The 24,644-nt window shown below is 43.1% G+C and overlaps 2 protein-coding genes and 1 long non-coding RNA gene across 6 annotated transcripts; all 3 read left to right on the forward strand.

Annotated features, from left to right (window-relative positions):
* The first annotated feature begins 446 nt into the window (after positions 1–446).
* On the forward strand, positions 447–1,621 carry LOC117834765 (uncharacterized). Its single transcript, XR_004635760.2, has 3 exons — positions 447–925; positions 1,003–1,091; positions 1,182–1,621. It is a non-coding gene; the product is annotated as an uncharacterized lncRNA (long non-coding RNA).
* A 3,978-nt stretch (positions 1,622–5,599) lies between these two features.
* LOC117833555 (eudesmanediol synthase) lies at positions 5,600–8,795 on the forward strand. Its single transcript, XM_034713103.2, has 7 exons — positions 5,600–5,786; positions 5,866–6,139; positions 6,405–6,777; positions 6,865–7,083; positions 7,356–7,491; positions 7,628–7,876; positions 8,337–8,795. The coding sequence occupies exons 1-7, from the start codon at positions 5,682–5,684 to the stop codon at positions 8,628–8,630; spliced, it is 1,650 nt and encodes a 549-aa protein (XP_034568994.1). The 5' UTR covers positions 5,600–5,681; the 3' UTR covers positions 8,631–8,795.
* Positions 8,796–12,762: 3,967 nt separating this feature from the next.
* Positions 12,763–17,092, forward strand: LOC117833354 (disease resistance protein Pik-2). Of its 4 annotated transcripts, none has more exons than XM_072295556.1 (4): positions 12,763–12,964; positions 13,331–14,152; positions 14,483–15,340; positions 15,508–15,782. In XM_072295556.1, exons 2-4 carry the CDS (start codon positions 13,344–13,346, stop codon positions 15,635–15,637), a joined length of 1,797 nt encoding a protein of 598 aa, XP_072151657.1. In that variant the 5' UTR covers positions 12,763–12,964; positions 13,331–13,343; the 3' UTR covers positions 15,638–15,782. The 4 variants fall into 4 exon arrangements, with proteins under 4 accessions (XP_072151657.1, XP_034568705.1, XP_034568703.1 ...); XM_034712814.2 differs by adding an exon at positions 16,227–16,398 and having other exon boundaries at positions 12,764–12,964; positions 14,483–16,122; XM_034712812.2 differs by adding an exon at positions 16,617–17,092 and having other exon boundaries at positions 12,776–13,101; positions 14,483–16,431.
* The last annotated feature ends 7,552 nt before the right edge of the window (positions 17,093–24,644 follow it).

Raw genomic sequence — 24,644 nt, forward strand, 5'->3', positions numbered from 1 at the left:
CCCAAATAAATTCCCTCCACCAACTCCCACCGCTAATTCCGAAGCCCCTTCCCATTAGTTGCCCAACGCACCCTTAAATTAGACGAAACTGGCACCGGTCAAAAACAGAATACTGATCGATCAGATGATCACCTATGTGCTGTGAAATGAAATGATTCATGAACAGTAACCGTATGACTTGTTGGAGATCACTCTAAAAGACAGCCACCCTCGAGGTCATCTTCTTCGGCATGAGCCAACTTGCATCGTGAAATCTTTTGGCTTCAGGCGAAGGTTGCTAACATCGTGAGACCAATTTGGCATAAAAACCATGTTAGCCTCGCGCTGTCTCTGTAGCTCGGGTCTCGAAGCTAAGGCATAATTGCTAATGGCTAAAATGTGACAAAGCTTACCCTCGGATGCTCGAAGCTAACCTCGAGTGACAAGTTTTTTACTGTGTTTTATTCAGGGTTACCGGAATGAGGACGCTAAGGCTCAAGGCACGAGGCTAGGCATCTTTCTCGGCACGAGGATGAGAGAACTTCAAGCACGAGGTAAAGAGGTTCGCTGGAAAGATGCTAAAGGCACAAAGGCGTGAAAAGCATGATTGCATGGAGGCGTTGGAAACGTGAACCCCCGGTGGCGTGATTAACGTGACTACCCGCTAGCGTGAGAAGCGTGACCCAATAGAAGAGACCAAGTCGAACAAGGTACCTCCAACCTTTATGTACAGTAGTTGAGATAGGGTGATCTTAGAATGTAAAGTGTCCCTCGGATCACTATAAAAGAGGAGCACTACCCTGGTGTAAAGGGATGATCTTTTTTGAGAACTGAATCACGAGTGCTAACTCTACATTGTTGTGTTCGAGTCTCCTTGAGGAGTTCTCTATCGCTAGGTGTGAAAGCCTACAGAGTCTTGAATCTTCCCAAGGTGCGTCAGCTGTGGGTAAGTTGCTGTCAAGTTTAAGGCGTGTGGATGAGTTGGGCAGTTTGGAGCAGCTGTGGCTGAATGTGGATTTGCAGGACCTCGCTTCTCAGTGGGTGCCTGGGCTTAAACAACAGCGCCAATAACTCCATGGGGAAGACCTGGATATCTACACATGGTGACTGAGGTACGAGAAAAACTGGGCATTAATTTAGTTGCTCCTTAATTTGTTTGGTTGTCCATCTAATTAATGTTGTTTTCTCTCTGAATTTTGTAGTTTCAACCGACACTAGCATCTTGAATTTGTGGATATTAGTCTTCTGTAGGAAGGAGGACTGATGATAAAGTGCAACGATCAAGATGAACTGAGGTCGAAGGGTGGGAACTGAGAGATGGAAATCAAGAGCAGCTGCATGCGATGCATCGATTCTTGCTCTAAGGTTGGTTCTATGAGAACACAGGCAACACAGGGAGAAGGCTTCCTCTCTTCTTTGGCCCATTGGAAGCCTTGTTTAATCTTGTTCAAGTGTTTGCTATTGTTGTGTGCATGTCTAAACAAAATGTGTGCTACTTACTTGAGTTTCTCGATTAATTCATTCTGTAAGGCCTGGTTTGGTTCGTTTGCTTATTTTTAAGCATCCGTCATATCGAATGTTTAGATACTGATTAGGAGTATTAAACGTAGACTATTTACAAAATCCATTACATAAGTGGAGGCTAAACGGCGAGACGAATCTATTAAGCCTAATTAGTCCATGATTTGACAATGTGTTGCTACAGTAAACATTTGCTAATGATGGATTAATTAGGTTTAATAGGTTCGTCTCGCTGTTTAGCCTCCACTTATGTAATGGGTTTTATAAATAGCCTACGTTTAATACTCCTAATTAGTATCTAAACATTGATGTGACACTTGCTTAAAAATAAGCAAAGGGAACCAAACGCCCCCTAAGATGGGCTTCTATTCCTTGTACTTAGCGAACTTGTAATCATATCTTGGCTGGTGCCTATGCTGCTGCTCCGTCGTCAATTTGTCACCTGCTCTTTCACTGTGATGCGATTACAATTTGTTGGGTGCAATCAATTTCTTCCGTTCTGTTCTCAAAAAAATGTCAGAACTTGGAGAATCACAGCCATCAAGATGCACTGATGTCGGAACTCGGAGAAGGCTCCTTCTCTTCTTTGGCCCATGGGAAGGCTTGTTTAATGTTGTTCAAGTGTTTGGGTATCCTTGTGTGCATATCTGAATAAATTGTGTGCTACTTGAGTCTCTCGATTAATTCAATCTGTGTGATGGCTTGTATTCCTTGTACTTCGTGAACTTGTAATGTCAACTTCATCTGCTGTTGCATGCTTTCTGTTGCCAACTGAGCTCCTGTTTTGTTACCACTGCTATTAATTTTTACTCTAATAGAACTTCTGTTACTCGTTCCCCTGCTTAGTTCCCTAATGCATCTTATGTCAAACAATCAAGTCATCCCGTGAATGGTGAAATGCGGGTTAGCTCTAAAAATCATATCTTGGCTGGTGCCTATGCCACTGCTCTGCCATCAATTTGTCACCTGTCCTTTCACTGTGATGCGATTACATTTTGTTGGGTGCAATCAATTTCTTCGGTTCTGTTCTCAAAAAAAAAATCTTCCATTCATAGGACTAGATTTGCACGAGCAAATTTCCGCTCAAATTCGTGCAGCTAGATGAGGCACGAGTCGTCATTAGTCGATACTTAGGTAGCTGCAGTTCTGAGCATCTACTGAAACTCTGTTCTCTTTGCATCTACTCTGTTTTCTTCGAACCCTGCTTGATTCAGTACCAACACAAGACAGCTAGCCGGATCAGGTAGCGTGGTCGCTCTACTACAGATGAACCTCTGAACATTAATTTCCTCTGTTTCTATAAATCGTGCAGCTGTTCAACAATAAGAAACCAACTAATTTCATCATGTTTATTCAAAAAATGGCTGGCTTGTGGAAATGCCCGAATTGATGGACTAGAATGTTGAACACAAAGTTTGGGAAAAGAGTTAATCTCAGAATTAGAGTTGGCATGCATGGATCATGATGCGACTTAGATCTACTTGTGTATATCCAATTGCATCAAGGAAAAGAGCTGCTCCAGAGCTATCTTGAAGCTTTCTCCTCCAAGCGCAGGGAGGAATAGAACAGAGCAGAGAACAGCTGCACTGCAAAGGCGCTCTCTGCACTCCTAGGAAGACTGATTGGACTGAGAAAACATGTGGTTGGACTTTTGACTAGGGGAGCTAAGGTGAACGATTGTTGACTAGGAAGGCATGAGGTTGGACCTCTCATTCGGTCCGCTAAAAGAACAATTATTGTTGACTAAGAAAACATGAGGTTCGGCCTCAGATGGAATTTGTAAGGTCCAAAGGGCCACTTTCATATCTTCTCCATTCTAGAGGATCGGAAGCTTTGGTCAGTTTTGTATTCATTTCTTTGCAAAAGAAACGTACTCAGATGCCTCCTATGGTCTCCATGGTTGGTTGCAATCACCTAACTGAATTAATTGAACGATAGATAGAGCATACTGTAAATTTTTTATGACCAAGGACAAAAGGAACGACTTCTACTGAACTGACCACACAGCAAAGAGGCCAAGGCCTGGTGGCCTTATCGTCACGCATCTCGCTACTAAGTAGTGATCACACACCAAATAAAAGCTAACAGCCGAAGAAGGCAACGGATGTCAACAAAGATGGCATGCATGCATGTTTCCTTGACTATATATGACATGGGACAACTAATTTACATTTATACTGCTACGAGTTTTACAATATTAGTAAAAATCTATTTGGATCCGATGCTAAATTTTAGCGGGCTAAAAATTAGTCCTTAACGATTTAAATGGTGGGGCTAAAGGTGGACTAATTATTAGCCAACTCAAACTAAACTTTAGTTCATTAGCCCTCCAAACCCAGCTAATGGGGCTAATTTTACAAACGAATGGTAAAAGATTAAAAATACCCTCCACTAAAATCTTAAGATTTTCTCTCCTACACCCCCTAAGGATAGAATAGACATTTCCCAATAAATAGGTTAAAAATTAGCTCTACCTCCAAAGAAGACAGAGTTATTTTAGCCAACGAAAGTTTTGATGTCTAAACTTTAGTTTTAGTCCATCCAAACAGACTCTTAGAATGATTGATACCACCACCTTGATTTTGGTTCGGAAGTATTTATCTAGATAAAATAAAAATTTTAGCGCTGGTCCATGTATCTAGAAAAACCAAATCAACCTACATTTTGAAACGAAGGGAGTAGAATGTAAGATGCATAGGTGCAACTTGAAGAAAATTGGATCCCCGTTGGTACGGAACTATGATACAAGTAGGGAGAGATGTCTCGTACGTAATTTCGCTGTTGCACGATTCATGAATGCATGCATGTATGATACAAGTAGCAAGAGACGTCTCGTGATTTCGCTGTTGCACGATTCGTCAAGATGCAGGGACCAGCATCATCAAACTGAAAACGTGATGGACTGAGACGGCGGCGCGTGTTGGATGTGTTCCGCCTGCAGGCCGCGACGTACTTGAGAATAGCACGCGTCACGTAAGGGGTGTTTGGTTCTTCAGAACCTCCTAAAATTCCTATCACATCGAATGTTTAGATAGTAATTAGAATTCCTATCACATCGAATGTTTAGATACTAATTAGAAGTATTAAATATAGACTAATTATAAAATCAATTGCACAGATGGAGGCTAATTTGCGAGACGAATCTATTAAGCCTAATTGCACAGATGGAGGCTAATTGCGAGACGAATCTATTAAGCCTAATTAGTCCATGATTTGACAATGTGATACTACAGTAAACATGTGTTAATGATGGATTAATTAGGCTTAATAGATTCGTCTCGCGAATTAGCTTCCGTCTGTGTAATTAGTTTTATAATTAACTCATCTTTATTCCTTCTAATTAGACAAATATTCGATGTGACATAAATTTTAATCCGGACTAAAGATCCAAATTACCCCTGGTACGCGTGGGAGTAGCTCAGCTGTCCCTGTCCATTGCGGCCCGGAAACTGGAATTCCACCTTCAAGAAGTACGTGCCGAGCCTGACTGTTTGTAGATTCGTCAAGGTCATCGTGGTGTTTCTAGATTCGTTTCATCTTTCGAAGCAGAGTTCTTGTGTTGAGTTCTTGTTGTTCACCGTGGAAGAGTTGGCGTTTCTAGCACGCACGGAGAGTGAACCAAGGCATGTGGGACGACCCATTCGGAGTAGTAGTCAATGTGGAATTGAATGACGGGCTGTGTTATGGTGTGCATCGAGTGGAAGAAATTAAAAAGTCTGATTGCAACGTTACTGCGTTACTTGACGAAATCTGCAGCTTGAAGAACAGGGAAGGTCCATGAATGCATGCGCCGGAGGAGATCCGGAACAACGTATGCATATACGGGAGTTCTTGGGAAAATAATAATTAGATAAAAATTACTAAATTATCTATAAAAATGGAAGGTTAACCTACATGATTATGATAGTGCAGAAATCAACCGAGCAGGAATGGAGTCAACAATGACGTGTCCTGTGCAACAATGACGTGCCCAGGAAGATGCGGTCCAGTTGACGCAGCCAAGATGGGCCGTTACACGTTGATCCATTGTTAGCTAGCGCACTCGCTTCACCAGCAGCAACCTCTATAAAAGGAGATCAATACCGGAACAGATCAGCAATCTGCACAAGACCACAAGTAGTTAACTAAGCATTGCAGCCAGTTACTAGCAACTAGTGACTACTGAACATCCAGCGCGTAGGATGGCTGCAAGAAAGGATATTGGTGCTAACAAGGAGACCTGCGGCGCCTTTGAACCTTGTTTATGGGGCGACTTCTTTGTGAATTACACTCCTACCTCATCACAGGCATGAATTTATGATTTCATTGTACTCAGCATGTTATAATGTTTAGTTCTTTAGTTATATTGTATTGCATAACAAGCAGAGGTCGGAGGAGTGGATGAGAGAGAGGAGTGAGCAACTCAAAGGGGAAGTGTGCCGGAAGTTTGAGGTTGGAAAAGCCATGAGCGTGGCCGACGCGGTGAGGTTGGTGGACACGCTTGAACGCCTTGGTATAGATAACCATTTCGTCAAGGAGGTTGAGAAGGCCTTGGAGGGTGTCCACGATGAGGAGCTGGACTTTGGTAGCTCCAATGACTTGCATGTTGTTGCCCTCCGGTTTCGTCTTCTTAGGCAACATGGCTTTTGGGTATCCGCAGGTAATAGAAATCAGAAGCTAACAAAAGCTGATCAGTTATGCTCGATCATTATTCTTTCACACATGTTTCTCTGTTTTTCTCTTTTTTCCTGTTGCCACCACATAACCTATATACGCTGAAAACTGTTTATCATTCATACAATTTTTTTTGTTTAGATTTGATTTGAATGCGTGTGTAATATTATGTACTAGGAGTTATAGAAAACGCCATATCATTACTATATGAGCTTCTAGTGATGAATATGTACATACGTGCATGCATACAGATGTATTCGACAAATTCAGAGATGACACCGGTAGTTTCAACGTAAATCTAAGCAATGACCCGAGGGGCCTGCTTAGCTTGTACAATGCTGCTCACATGGCGGTACCTGGTGAGACGATCTTAGATGATGCTATCGCCTTCACTAGGCGCCATCTTGAGGCTGCAAAAGGCAAGCTTACATCTCCTATAAAGGAACAAGTTTCCCGTGCCCTAGAGATTCCGCTCCCTCGTTTTATGCGGCAACTAGAGACCATGCATTATATTACTGAGTATGAGAAAGAAGAGCCACACGACATCATGATGCTAGAGCTTGCAAAGATTAACCTCAACCTTCTTAGGAGTGTCCACCTCAAGGAGCTTAAGGACCTCTCACTGTAAGTTGATATTCTAGTTCTTTCACCCTATTTGTTCATTGTTCATTGTCTTCACTAACAAGGTGGGTTAACCAATTCCATGTGAAGATGGTGGAGGGATCTCTATGACAGTGTGAAGCTAACCTACTGTCGGGACCGCATCGTGGAGTCTTACTTCTACAGCTTTGGAGTGTTCCATGGGGAGGAAAGCTCTGCTGCGCGGATCATACTTACCAAGGTGTTTGGGTTGTTGGTCCTGATTGATGACACATTTGATGTGCGCGCCACCTTTGAGGAGTCCCAAATGTTAGATGATGCCTTGCAAAGGTAGGATAATTCACTACCACTACAACTACTTCCTCTATTATATGCTTTTTGTAAATGAAAAATCAAGTTTTATCGTACAGCTCACTTATAAAAATAACAAGGGACTCGATAACTGGAATGCTGACTCACATATGAAAAGAACCTAAACTCATTATTGTAAGGAAGTCGTACTACAAGATGGTTGCATACTTGTATGTGGTTATATATGTTGTTCGCTGGTCAAAATAAAACAGCCAAACTAATTAGTGTATTTCTGTCATAATTATATGTAGATGGGATGAGAGCACTGTTTCGCTTCTACCACAATACCTACGCATGTTCTACATCAAAACATTGAGTAACTTCAATGAAATTGAGGATACTTTGGAACCGCACGAGAAGTACCGCATGGATTATGTCAAAAAAGAGGTGTGGCTTTATAGTCAAATAGTCAACTAACAGCTACGTAACTTCTGTAGAAACCTGACAAACATGAACAGTGGTTTAGATCCTCTCAATTTTATTAATCCAAACTTATTTGCGTACAATGTTTTTGATTTTGCAGTACAAATTGCAATCAAAAAATTCCATCCAACAGGCTAAATGGTTCAATGAAAACTGCACGCCCAGCTTCAAAGAACATCTAGACGTGTCACTTATGGCGACGGGTTTGCCGTTGCTGTTCTTCACAGCTCTGATGAGTGCAGGCCAAGTGATAAGCAATGAGGCATTCGAGTGGGCACTTGACATGCCTGACATGTTTTATGCCAATATAGAAGTGGGTCGCTTCCTCAATGACATCGCTTCTTACAAGGTACTATATCGAGGTCAAATAATAGTCTATCTATTTTTAAATATTTGACGCCATTACCTTTTTCATTCTTTTGACTATTCATCTTTTGTATAAACATAAACATATGATGCACGATTTAAAGCACTTTTGATGAGAGGTCTAGTGTTACTTATTTCGCTTTACTTAATGAATTAATTCAATAACCATTATTGGTCAAAGTTTGAGAAAAAGTCACCTTAGAAGGTATTTCAATCATGGAGGTATTTATAAGACCATTGTTGTTATTTTTATTGATAACAAATATTAGAAAAGCAATGGACAGACATGCAGTACATTCCAAACCCCTCTGACATCATAAACAGCAAAATGATCTACTACCTGCTTGTATCGGAAAAATATGACATTCAGTGCCCGGATGGATCTCTATGTTACTGCATATGCACGCACCTAACATCACAAATACACATATCTTTGCGCGCAGCAAGGGAAGTGCGAGAAGGATGTGGCCAGCACTGTGGAGTGCTACATGAGGGAATACGGCACGACTGGGGAAGAGGCGGTGGCAGCGATCACCGGGATGGTGGAACATGCGTGGAGGAGGATAAACAAAGCTGGCATAGAGGTGAAACCTGCAGTAGAGCCGGTAGTGCAATGTTTGTTGAACACGACGAGGGTGCTAGAGGCCTACTACCTTCATGGCAGGGACGGCCTCACCTATGGCCGTGACCTCAAGGAGCTCATCACCTTCCTCTTCCTGAAGGATGTCCATGTCTAAGTTTGTTATTTGCATCAGTACGACATATACTGTACTGCATATGTGCAATTGTTAAATGTGATGATTGTGTCGAGAAAAATAAAAACAATGGTGCCAACCTAGCTAACTGATGGTCGAGCCTCGTCACTCGGTTCAGCCTGCCATTGGCTTATCTTCTGAACTTAATCTTTTACATATATGATATTGTTATCTGCTCTCATTTACTGTCAGACTTTTTGTGTGTTTAGCTCTTGGTCTGCTCTCATTTGCCTATGCCGCTGCTCTCTCGTCAATTTGTCATATGTCCTTTCACTGTGATGCGATTACATTTGTTGGGTGCAATCAATTTCTTCGGTTCTGTTCTCAAAAAAAAAATCTTCCGTTCATAGGACTAGATTTGCACGAACAAATTTCCGTTCAAATTCGTGCAGCTAGAGGAGGCACGAGTCGTCATTAGTCAATACTTAGGTAGCTGCAGTTCTGAGCATCTACTGAAACTCTGTTCTCTTTGCATCTCCTCTGTTTTCTTCGAACCCTGCTTGATTCAGTACCAACACAACACAGCTAGCCGGATCAGGTAGCGTGGTCGCTCTACTACAGATGAACCTCTGAACATTAATTTCCTCTGTTTCTATAAATCGTGCAGTTGTTCAACAATAAGAAACCAACTAATTTCATCATGTTTATTCAAAAAATGGCTGGCTTGTGGAAATGCCCGAATTGATGGACTATAATGTTGAACACGAAGTTTGGGAAAAGAGTTAATCTCAGAACTAGAGTTGGCATGCATGAATCATGATGCGACTTAGATCTACTTGTGTATGTCCAATTGCATCAAGGAAAAGAGCTGCTCCAGAGTTATCTTGAAGCTTTCTCCTCCAAGTGCAGGGAGGAATAGAACAGAGCAGAGAACAGCTGCACTGCAAAGGTGCCCTCCTTCTCGGGCTGTGACTGTGTAATATTCCAAAAATTTGAAATATTAATTTGAGTGAAATTTCCAAAAATTCAAAACTTTTTGTTCAAATTGTGTGCTTGTTTAAAAATGAAAGACAAATTCTCTTCTCATCCAAATTCCCTAATGGTCAAATCACAAATCTCTTGAAAACTTGTGTGGATTTTCATGGATTTTATTTGGATCTCAAATATAAGTGTGTTTGAATTTTGAATATAATTCAAAATTCAAACTAAAATGTATCCCTCCTAAATTTCTGTAAATCATTTCTTAAGAGCCAGATCCGCCTTCTCTACAAAATGTTTTTGCTCCTGAAGCTTTTGGCTGAGAGTATGGATCACTTTATCTTTATCAGCGATGGTCCTCATAACTTTTTCTATAGTGTCCCGGAGTTTCTCCAAAACACCAAGACAATAAACACCAAGATTGTCTGCAGAACTCTTTTCCAGGCTTCTCCAAAACACCAAGACAATAAACACCAAGATTGTCTGCAGAACTCTTTTCCAGGCTTTTGACTTTCTGAACGAGGTCGCTGCAAGTGTTGGTAAGCAGCACCTTGTTTCTTTGAAGCTTGGCGTTAGCCTCGAAAAGCTCATTCTTTAGACTTACTAAAATGCTATTTTCCTTCTCGAGCCTCGCCACCTTAGCCTCAAGATTTAGCATCTTGGCGCTCTGACTGAGCATATCCTTCTCTTTCTCTGCTAGCTTCTTCACAGCGATCTTGCCGAGGATCACAGACTGCGCAGGCAGCAAACAGAGAAAGGCAAATTAAATGCTATCAAATAATAAGAAGCAAGGAAAATACACATATCAAATACAATACCTTGTAACCGAGGTTAGCCAACGGCCTGGCAAGATCGTCAGGTTCGAGGTCACGAACAGCTTTCTCATACTCTATCGGAATGAGACATGTTAGAAAAACAAGCAAACTAAGGATAAGTGCAGTTGAGGTAAACAAAAAAGGAAATAAGAAGAAATAACTTTCAGGGTCGAAAGCTTTATCCTCGCATTCATTCCTCAGCACGAGCCTTGGCCTTTCCAGAGGCCTAGAGGTCCTCTTTTTTCTCTGTATCCCCCTTTTTTCGAGCCTCGCCCCCGTCACCCTCAACTTTCCCTGGGATTGCCTTCGCCACTTCATCTACAACACGGACTGCATCCTCAGTCACAGCCCTGGCAATGTGGGAATTCTTCGCAGAGTTTTTGACCTTCATGCCAGCAAGCGGACCAGTAGCCTCAAGCTCAGGTTTGGTTGTAGCTGGCTCAACCCTCGAGACAAAAGACGCATAGCTCTTTGTAGCTTCGCCCGAAGAACTTTGACCAAGTCTTTCTTTCTTTTTAAGGGCCTCGAGGCTGGAAATCTTCAACTTTGCTCTCGCAACCTCACTTACAACTTTGCTCTGGTTCTTGAATAGTTGATCAATGACATGAGTTTGCTACCTGGATGTGGATGAGAACACAAGTGTAGTGTGGTGTCTAACTGTGGTGCTAGCATGACATGATCATGGTAGATGAATGATCCATGAATAATTGTTGCATGACTTGCATCAATGATCAATGGATGCATGCTTAAAGCAACAATACCAAAGACTATCACACTATCATTTACCATTCAAAATGTTTCAAGAGGTAGAACTGTAGAACAACCTGTGTATCTTGCTGTTAAGATGTACTCTAAAGTATTCAGCTATTGGAGGTAACCAAACTAACATTACAAGCATGTTGGAGCTAGCTCGAAAAGCCATATGGGGATCCGGGTATGGTTTATGATGTTTCCATCCGCTCAAATTCTTCAGCAGTTTCTTTCGAGCAGAGTTTATATAAGATGCATGCCTCTGTTTGCGAAACACGAGTTTTTTATTCACATCAATGTTTGTACAGGCAAGTTCTATAAAAAAATATTTCATTCACATCCTTAGTGAAAGAGACGTTTGCCGTTTACCAATAAAATCTTATGGTCATCGCCAATGCTGTATCTGTGACAGATAAAAGTACATTGCAGGAACAAATAGATCCTCTGTGGCTCTGTCGTTCAGTCGTTACTAGTTCCTGAAGCGTTAGTGTAAAGAGACCGGAGAAGTAGTCGAGATCGAGGCCGTTGTCTTGTAGTCGGTTCAGGCAGGCCCGAGGTCACATTGTTGGCCCTGCTCGAAAATGTTGCAAGATGGGATCGAAGCAGATCATTATGCTCGAAAATGTATTTGCATGGCTTTGTTCCAAAGTTCCTCCGTCAACCATGCAAGAGTCAGTCTTTTTTTAGTGTGACTGAATCTTGGCTGCAAGCAAAGCTACAGCCTGCAAACTGCAGGTCACACGATTCACTTGATACATGACTGAATGGAAGGGAACATGCCGGTCATGTTTAGTTCCCTCCAAACTCCCAACTTTGACGCTATGCAAAAAAAAGATTCCCCATCATATCAAACTTGCGGTACATGCATGGAGTACTAAATGTAGACGAAATCAAAAACTAATTGTACAGTTTTGTTGTACTTTGCGAGACGAATCTTTTGAGCCTAATTAGTCAATATTTGGATAATAATTCACAAATACAAACGAAACGGTACAGTTGCGCATTTATAGCAAAATGTCAATTTTGCCTATCCCAAATTGGAAACTAAACAAGGCCTAACATCTGAGCTGTCGCCGCCGGCAAGGAGTGTATCCATTTGTGCAGCCCAATCACAAATGCTCGTATGGGCTACTTTGAAGCGGCAGCAGCAAGACTGTTGCCGAGCACCAAATGTCATTCTTTATCCGATCTTCAGAATTCGGTCATGTAATAATTCAGTTCACTCCTTGACTTGATGAGTGCACTCAATCACCCATGATGAATGAATGATTGATTAGCAGTTTGCTGGATGGCATTGAGAATAGTTTAGCGGCATCAGCGCGTGGGGAATATATAGTTTAGCGGCAGGGGCCCAGGACACAGTGCAGGGAATCAGAGTTCTCGCAAAGAAAACCTTTCTCCGTAGAATTGCTCAAAGAATCGTAGAGAATCACTTTCAAATTGCATTAGTATGTCAAGAACTCACGATCACTTTCAAAAACGGAACCGGAAACGATGGGGAGACCTTGGCCTTGACCTGGAGTCGTCGACTGGAGACTGGAGTCAGCACGTGAGCGTGGCCCTCCTGGACAAGCAGCGGGGCCAGGAGCAGGACGTGCAGCGACCAGCAATCATTGAGTTTGGTGTTTGAGCAGCGGGGCCACTGAGCGGTGGTGCATTATTACCTTCAATTATTAATTGCCTTCCCCTTCCCCTGCATCCGCATCCCATCGACCTCTGCTTCGTGCGATTCCAAGGCTGTTGCGAGCGGTGAGCTGTGTTGCGGCCGAGCAAGCTTGAATCAAGCAACCTCGGTCCGGCGACGAGCGGCTGGCGGCGCGATCCGGCAAACCAGTGAGTCCTAGCTGTCGCACCCTTGTCCTTCAATCTTCTTCATGCCCATCCATTCCCATTAGGCAATAGCTACAGCCTACGAAAAGGCAGGTCGAGCACCCCCATCCGAAGGAGCCCAAGCGGCCATCCACAAAGACGTAAAGTCACGAGACCCTATCGTTAGCTTCTCTCATCAGTTAATATGATTTCTGTTGTTAGCTTCTCTCCATCTGAATTAAGCTGTTCAAACGATGTCACAATTTGATTAATGATTTGAATTTTAATGGTAGATCGTCAACAACTCAAATGTCGAGAAAAACATCAATCACACATCATTCAGTTTCATTTTAGTACTAGCATACAACCTTACTCATTGGTCTTGCCCAGGGACAACAAATCCATGGAGATCGTGGCGGGGGCACTGCCGAGCCTCCTCCCCAAGCTTGCTGAGCTGCTAGTAGGCGAGTACAATCTGCAAAAGGAGGTGAAAGGAGGCATCATCTTCCTCCAAGCTGAGCTCGAGAGCATGCAAGGTGCCCTCGAGAAGATCTCGAGGACACCAGCAGACAAGATTGACGACCAGGACAAGATCTGGGCTAGGAAAGTGAGAGAGATGTCCTACGATATAGAGGACAATATTGACAAATATATCCTGCAGTGCAAGGGGAGGAAGACGGGCGAACAGCATAGCATCAAGGAAGCCATTGATAGGACCCTCAAATGGTTCAGGCAGCCTAAGATTCGTCGTAAGATTGCTACAGAAATCAGAGAGATCAAGAGCCGTGTCATCGAGGTGCATGAACGGCGTCGCAGGTATGAGGTCAGCCTTGGTGTTGATAAGCCTGTAACTGTGGACCCTCGTTTATTCGCTCAGTACACAGAGGTCAAAGAGCTTGTTGGCATGGATGAGGCAAGGGATGAGTTAATCAACAAGATTATGATACAAGAGAATGAAGTTCCCAAGAAGCAAGGCAAGATAGTTTCAATTGTTGGATTTGGAGGCCTAGGAAAGACAACTCTTGCCAATGCAGTGTACAAAAAGATTAGAGCACAGTTTGATTGCTATGCTTTTGTTTCTGTTTCTCAAACTCCTAACCTGAAGAAACTGTACAACGGCTTGCTATATGATCTTGGCAAGAGCATCAATGAAGAAACATTGGGTGAAAGGCGGCTCATAGAAGTACTCAGAGAATTCCTTGAAGACAAAAGGTACAAAAGCATTCCTTTCGCCAATTTATACATATGAAATTTTTTTGGAATCATGATTTATGCCCTCTGTTCACAATACTAAAGTCTACATAGGGTTAATTAAATGTTCATGCACGTGGCACTTATTAAATTACAAACTACAACCACTTAAGCTTTACCAAAACATTATTAAGTGCAAATAATTTCCTCACTGTACCAAAATTTAATCATTAAACCATTAGCAGTGGTCTAGTTTGCTTAATTTTCTTGTAGCTGGTATATGAACAACATTAGAGCTTTCTTCGGTCCTTAAACCAGTATTTTTTGGCTAATACCTTGGCATATGTGTAGGTATTTTGTTGTTGTTGATGACGTATGGGATATATCAGTTTGGAAAATGATTAGATGTGCTTTGCCTGATAATGATGTTGGATATACTATTATTACAACAACCCGTATTTCTGATGTTGCTGAACAAGCTGGGGGTGCTTACAACATGAAACCTCTTTCTTTGAATAACTCCCGAAAACTACTGTATAGAAGAATATTTGGTAATGAGAACAAAGACAACAATGAAGAAGAAGAAAAATGTCCTCCTGAGGAGCTGGCCGAAGTATCTGACAGAATACTGAAGAAATGTGCTGGTGTGCCCTTGGCTATTATTACGATGGCTAGTTTGCTAGCTTGCAAAGCAAGAGATAAAATGGAGTGGTACGAGGTGTGCAATTCTGTTCGTACTGGTCTGGAAAACAATCTAGATGTGGAGAATATGAGAAAGATATTGTCATTTAGCTATTATGAGCTACCATGCCATTTAAGAGCTTGCTTGTTATATTTGAGCATGTTTCCTGAAGATTATGAAATTGAGAAGGATCGTTTGATAAGGATATGGATAGGTGAAGGTTTTATCCAATGTGAAAAAGCAGGGAAGAGCCTATTTGAACTCGGAGAGAGTTATTTCAATGAGCTTATAAACAGAAGCATGATCCAACCAATACATAGTATTGTAAATGGTATGATACGAGCTTGTCGTGTACATGATATGGTGCTTGATCTTATCCGCTCCTTATCAAGTGAAGAAAACTTTGTTACTGTACTAAGTGATATGGGAGGCACATCTCCGTCAAATACGATGCGAAGGTTGTCCCTTCAGAATGGCCAGGAAAGTCACGTGATGGCTCAAGCTACATGGAGCTTGCAACATGCAAGGTCAGTTGTTGTCTTTCTAGCTGCTGCTTCTCTAGTGCCGCCTCTTGCTTGCTGCCGAGTTTTACGTGTTTTGGATTTAGAGAACTGCAATCTTTCACAAGCTAATAGTAGCCTTAAGTACCTTGGGAATCTGCATCACTTGAGGTACTTGGGACTATGTTTGACAGGTATTTCTCAGCTCCCAGAAGAAATAGGAAACCTGCAGCTTCTACAAACATTGAATGTATGGCGCAACAAAATTTCCAGGTTACCTTCAAGTGTTGTCCAGCTAACAAAGTTGATGTTCCTATACATTGACGATTCTACAAGAGTTCCAAACGGAATTGGAAACCTGACATGCCTTGAACAGCTATCAGTGTTACGCATTGCTGACTCTGACATAAACATTATAGAAGAGTTGGGCCAGCTAACTGAACTGAGGCAGCTGTCCTTTTGGTTGGACAAGTGGAATGACAAGCTGTTGGAGTGCCTATGCAAGCTACAAAAGATACAGGAACTATATATCATGTTCTCTCATGAATGCAACATCGGCGGATTGGATGCCTGGGTCGCCCCTCGACATCTCCGCGTATTGAATACGATATGCAGAGGTTGGTTTTCAACACTGCCGGCTTGGGTGAATCCATCACTTCTTCTGGACCTCACCAATCTAAACATCCCTGTGAGGGAGCTACATCAGGCCGATCTCGAAATCCTCGGGAGGTTGCCAGCTCTCCGCTTTCTATCTCTGAAGCTGGACAATAAGAACCTCGGTATCCTTGCAGGATTCGTTGTTGGTGCTGGTGCGTTCCCGTGCCTTGTAAGATGTTACTTCTGCCAATTTGTGTGGCCAGTGGTATTTCAACAGGGAGCTATGCCAAGGCTCAGAGAGCTTATGTTCTCGCAGTTTTATGTGGGGGAGGCAAGAGGAATTGCCTGCAATGATGGTAGTCTTGACTTGGGCCTGGGAAACCTGCCATCGCTGCAGTTTGTCGAGGCTTACCTGAAATGTGATGGTGCTGGCAAGGAGGAGGCAGAGCAAGCCAAGGCTGCGCTGATGCATGAAGCTGAAATGCATCCCAATCATCCCTCACGTCAGATCCATATTATAGGTGCGCCAGCTCCTGATTGTTATTCCTTACTTGTCTCCTTCCCCCTTTCTTCTAAACTATATTTGCGTTTATTCCTCTGTTTGAGATGGTGGGATCTCCAGCTGATCTTTCACCACGCCTTTCTTCTAGCCCTTTTGCCTCAATTCTTCTAATCTTCCTTTTGTATATTTCGGTCTGATATACAGTTGACGATGACGATGATGATGATGACGAGTATGACGATGATGATGACGAGTAATATAAGACTTTACGCTGGAAGGTGAAGCTGGAGCAGAGCAGATGACAAAGTCCCTCTGTTTCGCCACGCATGCAGAGGTTAAACTGCTCGGCCATGAGCTTTACCAGACACCCTCAACATGTGAGTAAACAATGAATGCTGCACACATGATCGTTTCTGCTGTGCATCAACTGTTATGGCATTTCGTTGCAAGAGTGTAGGATGACATTGTCAGTGGATATGATTGTAATCCCTGACTAACTTCCCCCTCTGTACTCATATTGCCGTTTTATTTTACTCATTGCGAAGGGACTGAGCTATCTCCTGCGCCCCTGATCTAGTTGCCTTGTATCGTCTCAGTGGTTCAGGGCCTTGGCTGTTTATTTTGATGAATCTTTTTCAGATTAAGTGATGAAAAATAAAAACAAGGTATTTTTGGGTTAATGTTGCAGCTTGTGACCGTAATCATCTTGTGAACCGTAAGCATGGACGGCAGTACGTATTCATTGTTGCGCGGTTTCTGATATACTAGGCCAACTGTTATGGCATCTCGTTGCAGCTACGATGCCCAAGACCACATTCATTCTGCATCTCTCTGAAGAGATTCTAGCTGGCTAGACTTCTAGTCCATGATCTTCTAGAGCATCTCTGCAGCACCACCCTCTATCCCTTCACGCCACTTGTAAATACAAATACACATACAACTTGGGAGGTTGCATGGACACCTTCCGTCCCTTCATATATTTCTTTCACAATCCTCTACTCAAATTAGAGCCAACAAACACTCTTAGCCAATAAACACTTCTACATAGTTGGTACGAGCTATTACGCCGGCTACCTTTTATTATAGCAAAGGTCGCATTGAATTGTAGGGTGCTACAAATGGTGTCTAATTGGCATTGGTGGCCATGATGTATCCGTGGAGTTGTGGCAGATAAATAACTCCAACTCTTTTGAGAACTCGAACCCTCGGTCTTCCTCCAGAGCTATCTTGAAGCTTTCTCCTCCAAGCGCAGGGAGGAATAGAACAGAGCAGAGAACAGCTGCACTGCAAAAGCGCTCTCTGCACTCCTAGGAAGACTGATTGGACTGAGAAAACATGTGGTTGGACTTTAGACTAGGGGAGCTAAGGTGAACGATTGTTGACTAGGAAGGCATGAGGTTGGACCTCTCATTCGGTCCGCTAAAAGAACAATTATTGTTGACTAAGAAAACATGAGGTTCGGCCTCAGATGGAATTTGTAAGGTCCAAAGGGCCACTTTCATGTTTTCTCCATTCTAGAGGATCGGAAGCTTTGGTCAGTTTTGCATTCATTTCTTTGCAAAAGAAACGTACTCAGATGCCTCCTATGGTCTCCATGGTTGGTTGCAATCACCTAACTGAATTAATTGAACGATAGATAGAGCATACTGTAATTTTTTTATCACCAAGGACAAAAGGAACGACTTCTACTGAACTGACCACACAGCAAAGAGGCCAAGGCCTGGTGGCCTTATCGTCACGCATCTCGCTACTAAGTAGTGATCACACACCAAATAAAAGCTAACCCTACGGGAAACCTCAAAGTCGCCGAGTGTAAATACTTCGCCGAGTGTATTATTGCGGGCACTCGGCGAAGGACCGGTTTGCCGAGTGCAATACTAAAAACACTCGGCAAACATAATACACTCGGCAAAGAGCCTATTTGCCGAGTGCCACCAAAAAAACACTCGGCAAACACCCACGGGGCACTCGGCAAAGATGGAGCACTCGGCAAACTGATGGGCACGTGACTTCCCCGTGCCGCGACGGGCCGGCGCCGTGACGGACGTTAGGCTTTGCCGAGTGTCGACGGGGGGCACTCGGCAAAGCCACTAGTTTGCCGAGTGTTATGATGGGACACTCGGCAAACCTATTAGTTTGCCGAGTGTCGTGATGGCACACTCGGCAAAGTGACAAGTATGCCGAGTGCTAGGGGGGAACACTCGGCATACTATAGGGTTTGCCGAGTGTCTTTTGACACACTCGGCAAAAATAATCTTTTTTCCCTCCTCCACCCTCCAAACTTTTTACACTCCACATGTATGGCATTTGGCACTGCATGGTAGAAGGTGGACTATTTTTTGACCTGTTTGCTATATTTAATTAATTAATTTAATTTAGAGTAATTTTTTGATTTAAGTCAAATTTGAACAGCAGGTGGTTGGAATAATGGAATAATATGAGTGGAAAAATCATATTCATATTAGTGAGTCCAAATTGAGGTCTCACCCAGAAAATGAAAAGAAATTTTGAACATTTTGCTAAGGAAACACGACTACGAACGTGCGGCCAAATGATTGTTTAATTCTCAAAAATACAAATGAAGTTTGAAAATCATGAGATTGTGCAAGATGCTATGATTTCATATGCAGAGGCTGTGGTAAAAAATTGACAAGGTTTCGCACAAGTTTTGACATATGATGTTTAGAATTCGAAGCATCTCCGGAGAGGATTCGTAGAAGTTGGAAGGATCCGGTAAGATTTTGAGACAAATTGATGCGATTTTGAGACCCATCCGATGTTGAAGCCTGGAGAAGCTTTGATGCGATTTATCCTGCAAAAGCTCTAGAGGCCCGTAACGTACGCGTTGCGTTGGCAACTGATGGGTTCAATCCTTATGGAATGGCGGCCGCCCCGTACACCTGTTGGCCCATTTTCGTTATCCACCTGAATCTCCCACCCGGCGTCCTATTTCAACGACATAATATATTCTTGTCGTTGATAATTCCAGAGCATCCGGGGAATAATATGAGTGTGTTTATGGAGCCTCTGATTGATGATTTGCTCCGTGCTTGGGAGGAAGGGGTATGGACCTATGACCGATCCACAAAGACAAACTTCAAGATGCATGTTTGGTACCAGTACTCACTGCATGACTTGCCGGCATATGGGATTTTCTCCGGATGGTGTGTTCACGGGAAGTTCCCATGCCCAGTATGTAAAGCATCTTTGAAGTTCATTTGGTTGTCGAAAGGTGGCAAATATTCTTCGTTCGACAAACATCGACAATTCCTCCCTCCTGACCATCCATTTAGACGAGACATCAAGAACTTTACCAAAGATGTTGTAGTTACAGCCCCCGCACCGCCGATGATGACAGGGGCTGCAGTTCGTGCTCTGTTAGACGCTCTTGAGGTCAATAATGAAGAAGGTGGTTTTTTGGGATATGGCGAGCAACATGCTTGGACGCAGAAGTCGTGCTTGTGGAAGCTTCCCTATTTTGATGATCTCCTTGTTCCACATAACATTGATGTAATGCACACGGAAAAAAATATCGCCGAGGCAATTTTTGGTACAATAATGGACATTCCTGACAAGACAAAGGATAACGTTAAGGCTAGAGTGGATCAAGCAACATTGTGCAATAGACCACAGCTAAACATGGCACCTCCAAGAGCTGGCAAGTCATGGAGGAAGCCTAAGGCCGATTTCGTTCTGACAAGGGCCCAAAGGAGGGAGGTCCTAGAATGGTTCCAAACTTTAATGTTCCCTGATGGCTATGCAGCGAACTTGAAGAGGGGAGTGAATTTAGCAACTATGCGAATCAACGGGCTCAAGAGTCATGATTACCATATATGGCTTGAGCGCCTACTTCCGGTGATGGTTCGAGGCTATGTCCCTGAGCATGTGTGGCAGGTGCTAGCGGAGTTGAGCAATTTCTTCCGCCGGCTTTGTGCGAAGGAGTTATCTCGTACCGTGGTTGCAGAAATGGAAACAATGGCGCCTGTGTTGCTCTGTAAGTTGGAAAAGATCTTTCCTCCAGGCTTCTTCAATCCAATGCAGCATATGATTCTACACCTCCCGTATGAAGCACGAATGGGGGGCCTGTGCAGGGTCGTTGGTGCTACTCAATTGAGAGATGTCAAAAGGTTCTTCGAACTAAATGTAAGAATAAGTGCAAAATTGAAGCATCCATTGCAGAGGCATACATTCTGGAGGAGGTGTCAAACTTCACATCGAAATACTACGCTGACAACCTTCCTAGCGTGCATAATCCACCTCCTCGTTACAATGCCAGCGAAGATGAATTAAGCCTTAGCATTTTCCGAGGGCAACTCGGAAGTGCAAGTGGTGCGACCCGCAAGACCCTTAACCATGAAGAGTGGTGCTCTATCATGCTGTATGTGTTGACCAACCTATCTGAAGTGGAGCCGTACATGATGTAAGTCATCGACAAACTTGTTTCGACGTAGTCATGGTATCTCTTGCCTAAATGTATCTTTCTCGTTGGTATAGGCAATTTCATCGTCAATTCTGGCGTAAATCAAGGCAACCGTATCCGCACGAAGCTGAGACTCTTCTTAAAGAGGGTGCGGGAAATGGAATGCCCGATTTCATTTCTTGGTTCAAACAGAAGGTACAATTTCATTTCTTCGAACATTCTCGTTCTCGTACATACGATTAATATAACGAACCGCCCTGTTTGAACTTGCAGGGCCGAACCGATGCGTCTATGAATGTCGAGTTGAGACAGGTTGCCGATGGCTATGACTATAGGGTCAGGTCATTTGCTGGTTATGACGTCAACGGATATAGGTTTCACACAACAAGGCACGAGCAGAGTCGGCCCAATCGAAGAACCACAAATACCGGAGTTTTCACGCCAGGCTCCGATGGGCTCGAGTACTAAGGAAGAATTGAAGAAATATACGAACTCACTTTTCATGGGTGCAAACCTCTTAATCCAGTTATATTCAAATGCCATTGGTTTGATCCATCTGTCGTGAGACGGGCCCCTAACCTTGGGCTAGTCGAAATTCGACAGTCATCCAGGTTACCAGGAGACGATGTCTATATTGTGGCTCAACAGGCCACGCAAGTTTATTATTTGTCATACCCGTGCCAAACCGACAGCCGTCTTAAGGGTTGGGATGTTGTGTATAAGGTATCGCCACACGGTAAACTACCTGTACCAAACAATGAAGATTACAATATAGACCCCGACACGTACGAAGGAGAGTTATTCCAAGAAGATGGGCTCGAAGGGAGTTTTGTGATAGATTTAACCGAAGCGATCGGAATGGAAGTAGACAACGAGAGGGTTGCTGCAGAGGATGGTGGAGACGAGGTTCAGAATGTGAAGGACTTAGAATTACTTCAACGATTACAATTAGCTAATGACAGTGATGACGACATTCCTTGTTCGGAGCACGAGCTTGACTATATCGACACGCGTGATAGTGATGATGAGACTTATGATCCAGCTAATCCCGACATTGTGCCTCAGCCACCCACGACTACTCCTGTGAGTCACTTGACACATTGTGCTTAAGATTTAATACTTTAAATTTGACAACTTTAGATGTTAGCTCAGAATGTCCTATCCTATGTGCAGAATCAATCGACTGCTTCGAATAATGAAGATCAAGATTTGTCGCAGTGGTCTCCTTGGCCTCCACGGAAGTAGACTTGGTTGTGAACAATGTGGAAACTAAATTGTGACAAGAACTTGGATTTATGGATTATTTCGTGCTTATGTTGAATTATGCCTGTGGTGTTTATGAATTATGCCTGTGGTTGTGAATTATGCATGTGATTGTTTATTACAAATGCCTGTGATATGTGTATTGTGAATTGAGAGGGGTCCGTTATACGTGGCAAAATGTCGAAAAAGGGGGGGTTCTGGTCACTTTGCCGAGTGTTACACTCGGCAAAGAGGGGCCTTTGCCGAGTGTTTTGGCTTTAACACTCGGCAAAGGGGCATTTCCCAGGTGTATGAAGGCTTGTTTGCCGAGTGCTAGGGACTAGGCACTCGGCAAACAAGGGGTCTTTGCCGAGTGCCAGGCGCGAGGCACTCGGCAAAGGCCCTAATTCCCAGCCACGCGGGCAGGGGTCTTTGCCGAGTGCCCATCCTAGCACTCGGCAAAGGGCCCGTCTTTGCCGAGTGCCCGGGACACGGCACTCGGCAAAAAAAGTCGGCTTTGCCGAGTGTGGGCCGTGACACTCGGCAAAGACTCGGTCTTTGCCGAGTGCCTCCCGTCTGGCACTCGGCAAACCCGCCGTTACCCCCGACGCCGTCAGTGCGTATTTCGCCGAGTACATCTTTTCGCCGAGTGTTTTTTGGCCGTCGGCAAAATGTTTGCCGAGTGCTCGAGTTTTGACACTCGGCAAACTAGTCTTTGCCGACACAAAATTTGTCGTGTGCTCTTTGCCGAGTGTTACACTCGGCAAAGCCTTTGCCGAGTGTTTTTGGGCTTTCGCCGAGTGCCTCTGGCACTCGGCAAAGCTTCTGTTTCCCGTAGTGTAACAGCCGAAGAAGGCAACGGATGTCAACAAAGATGGCATGCATGCATGTTTCCTTGACTATATATGACATGGGACAACTAATTTACATTTATACTGCTACGAGTTTTACAATATTAGTAAAAATCTATTTGGATCCGATGCTAAATTTTAGCCGGCTAAAAATTAGTCCTTAACGATTTAAACGGTGGGGCTAAAGGTGGACTAATTATTAGCCAACTCAAACTAAACTAACGATTTGGATAATTCACTACCACTACAACTACTTCCTCTATTATATGCTTTTTGTAAATGAAAAATCAAGTTTTATCGTACAGCTCACTTATAAAAATAACAAGGGACTCGATTACTGGAATGTTGACTCGCATATGAAAAGAACCTAAAATCATTATTGTAAGGAAGTCGTACTACAAGATGGTTTTATACTTGTATGTGGTTATATATGTTGTTCGCTGGTCAAAATAAAACAGCCAAACTAATTAGTGTATTTCTGTCATAATTATATGTAGATGGGATGAGAGCACTGTTTCGCTTCTACCACAATACCTACGCATGTTCTACATCAAAACATTGAGTAACTTCAATGAAATTGAGGATACTTTGGAACCGCACGAGAAGTACCGCATGGATTATGTCAAAAAAGAGGTGTGGCTTTATAGTCAAATAGTCAACTAACAACTACGTAACTTCTGTAGAAACCTGACAAACATGAACAGTGGTTTAGATCCTCTCAATTTTATTAATCCCAAACTTATTTGCGTACAACGTTTTTGATTTTGCAGTACAAATTGCAATCAAAAAATTCCATCCAACAGGCTAAATGGTTCAATGAAAACTGCACGCCCAGCTTCAAAGAACATCTGGACGTGTCACTTATGGCGACGGGTTTGCCGTTGCTGTTCTTCACAGCTCTGATGAGTGCAGGCCAAGTGATAAGCAATGAGGCATTCGAGTGGGCACTTGACATGCCTGACATGTTTTATGCCAATATAGAAGTGGGTTGCTTCCTCAATGACATCGCTTCTTACAAGGTACTATATCGAGTTCAAATAATAGTCTATCTATTTTTAAATATTTGACGCCATTACCTTTTCATTCTTTTGGCTATTCATCTTTTGTATAAACATAAACATATGATGCACGATTTAAAGCACTTTTGATGAGAGGTCTAGTGTTACTTATTTCGCTTTACTTAATGAATTAATTCAATAACCATTATTGGTCAAAGTTTGAGAAAAAGTCACCTTAGAAGGTATTTCAATCATGGAGGTATTTATAAGACCATTGTTGTTATTTTTATTGATAACAAATATTAGAAAAGCAATGGACAGACATGCAGTACATTCCAAACCCCTCTGACATCATAAACAGCAAAATGATCTACTACCTGCTTGTATCGGAAAAATATGACATTCAGTGCCCGGATGGATCTCTATGTTACTGCATATGCACGCACCTAACATCACAAATACACATATCTTTGCGCGCAGCAAGGGAAGTGCGAGAAGGATGTGGCCAGCACTGTGGAGTGCTACATGAGGGAATACGGCACGACTGGGGAAGAGGCGGTGGCAGCGATCACCGGGATGGTGGAACATGCGTGGAGGAGGATAAACAAAGCTTGCATAGAGGTGAAACCTGCAGTAGAGCCGGTAGTGCAATGTTTGTTGAACACGACGAGGGTGCTAGAGGCCTACTACCTTCATGGCAGGGACGGCCTCACCTATGGCC

Source organism: Setaria viridis, chromosome 8 (genome assembly GCF_005286985.2).
Source record: "Setaria viridis chromosome 8, Setaria_viridis_v4.0, whole genome shotgun sequence".
NCBI classification, from domain to species: domain Eukaryota; kingdom Viridiplantae; phylum Streptophyta; class Magnoliopsida; order Poales; family Poaceae; genus Setaria; species Setaria viridis.

Coding starts and splice junctions, on each gene's coding strand:
- LOC117833555 (XM_034713103.2), top strand. CDS start 5,682: ATGGCTGCAAGAAAGGATATTGGTGCTAACAAGGAGACCTGCGGCGCC. Junction 6,140..6,404: donor TGGCTTTTGGGTATCCGCAG/GTAATAGAAATC, acceptor GCATGCATACAG/ATGTATTCGACAAATTCAGA. Junction 7,084..7,355: donor TTAGATGATGCCTTGCAAAG/GTAGGATAATTC, acceptor AATTATATGTAG/ATGGGATGAGAGCACTGTTT.
- LOC117833354 (XM_034712812.2), top strand. CDS start 13,344: ATGGAGATCGTGGCGGGGGCACTGCCGAGCCTCCTCCCCAAGCTTGCT. Junction 14,153..14,482: donor GAATTCCTTGAAGACAAAAG/GTACAAAAGCAT, acceptor GCATATGTGTAG/GTATTTTGTTGTTGTTGATG. Junction 16,432..16,616: donor ACGTCAGATCCATATTATAG/GTGCGCCAGCTC, acceptor TCTGATATACAG/TTGACGATGACGATGATGAT.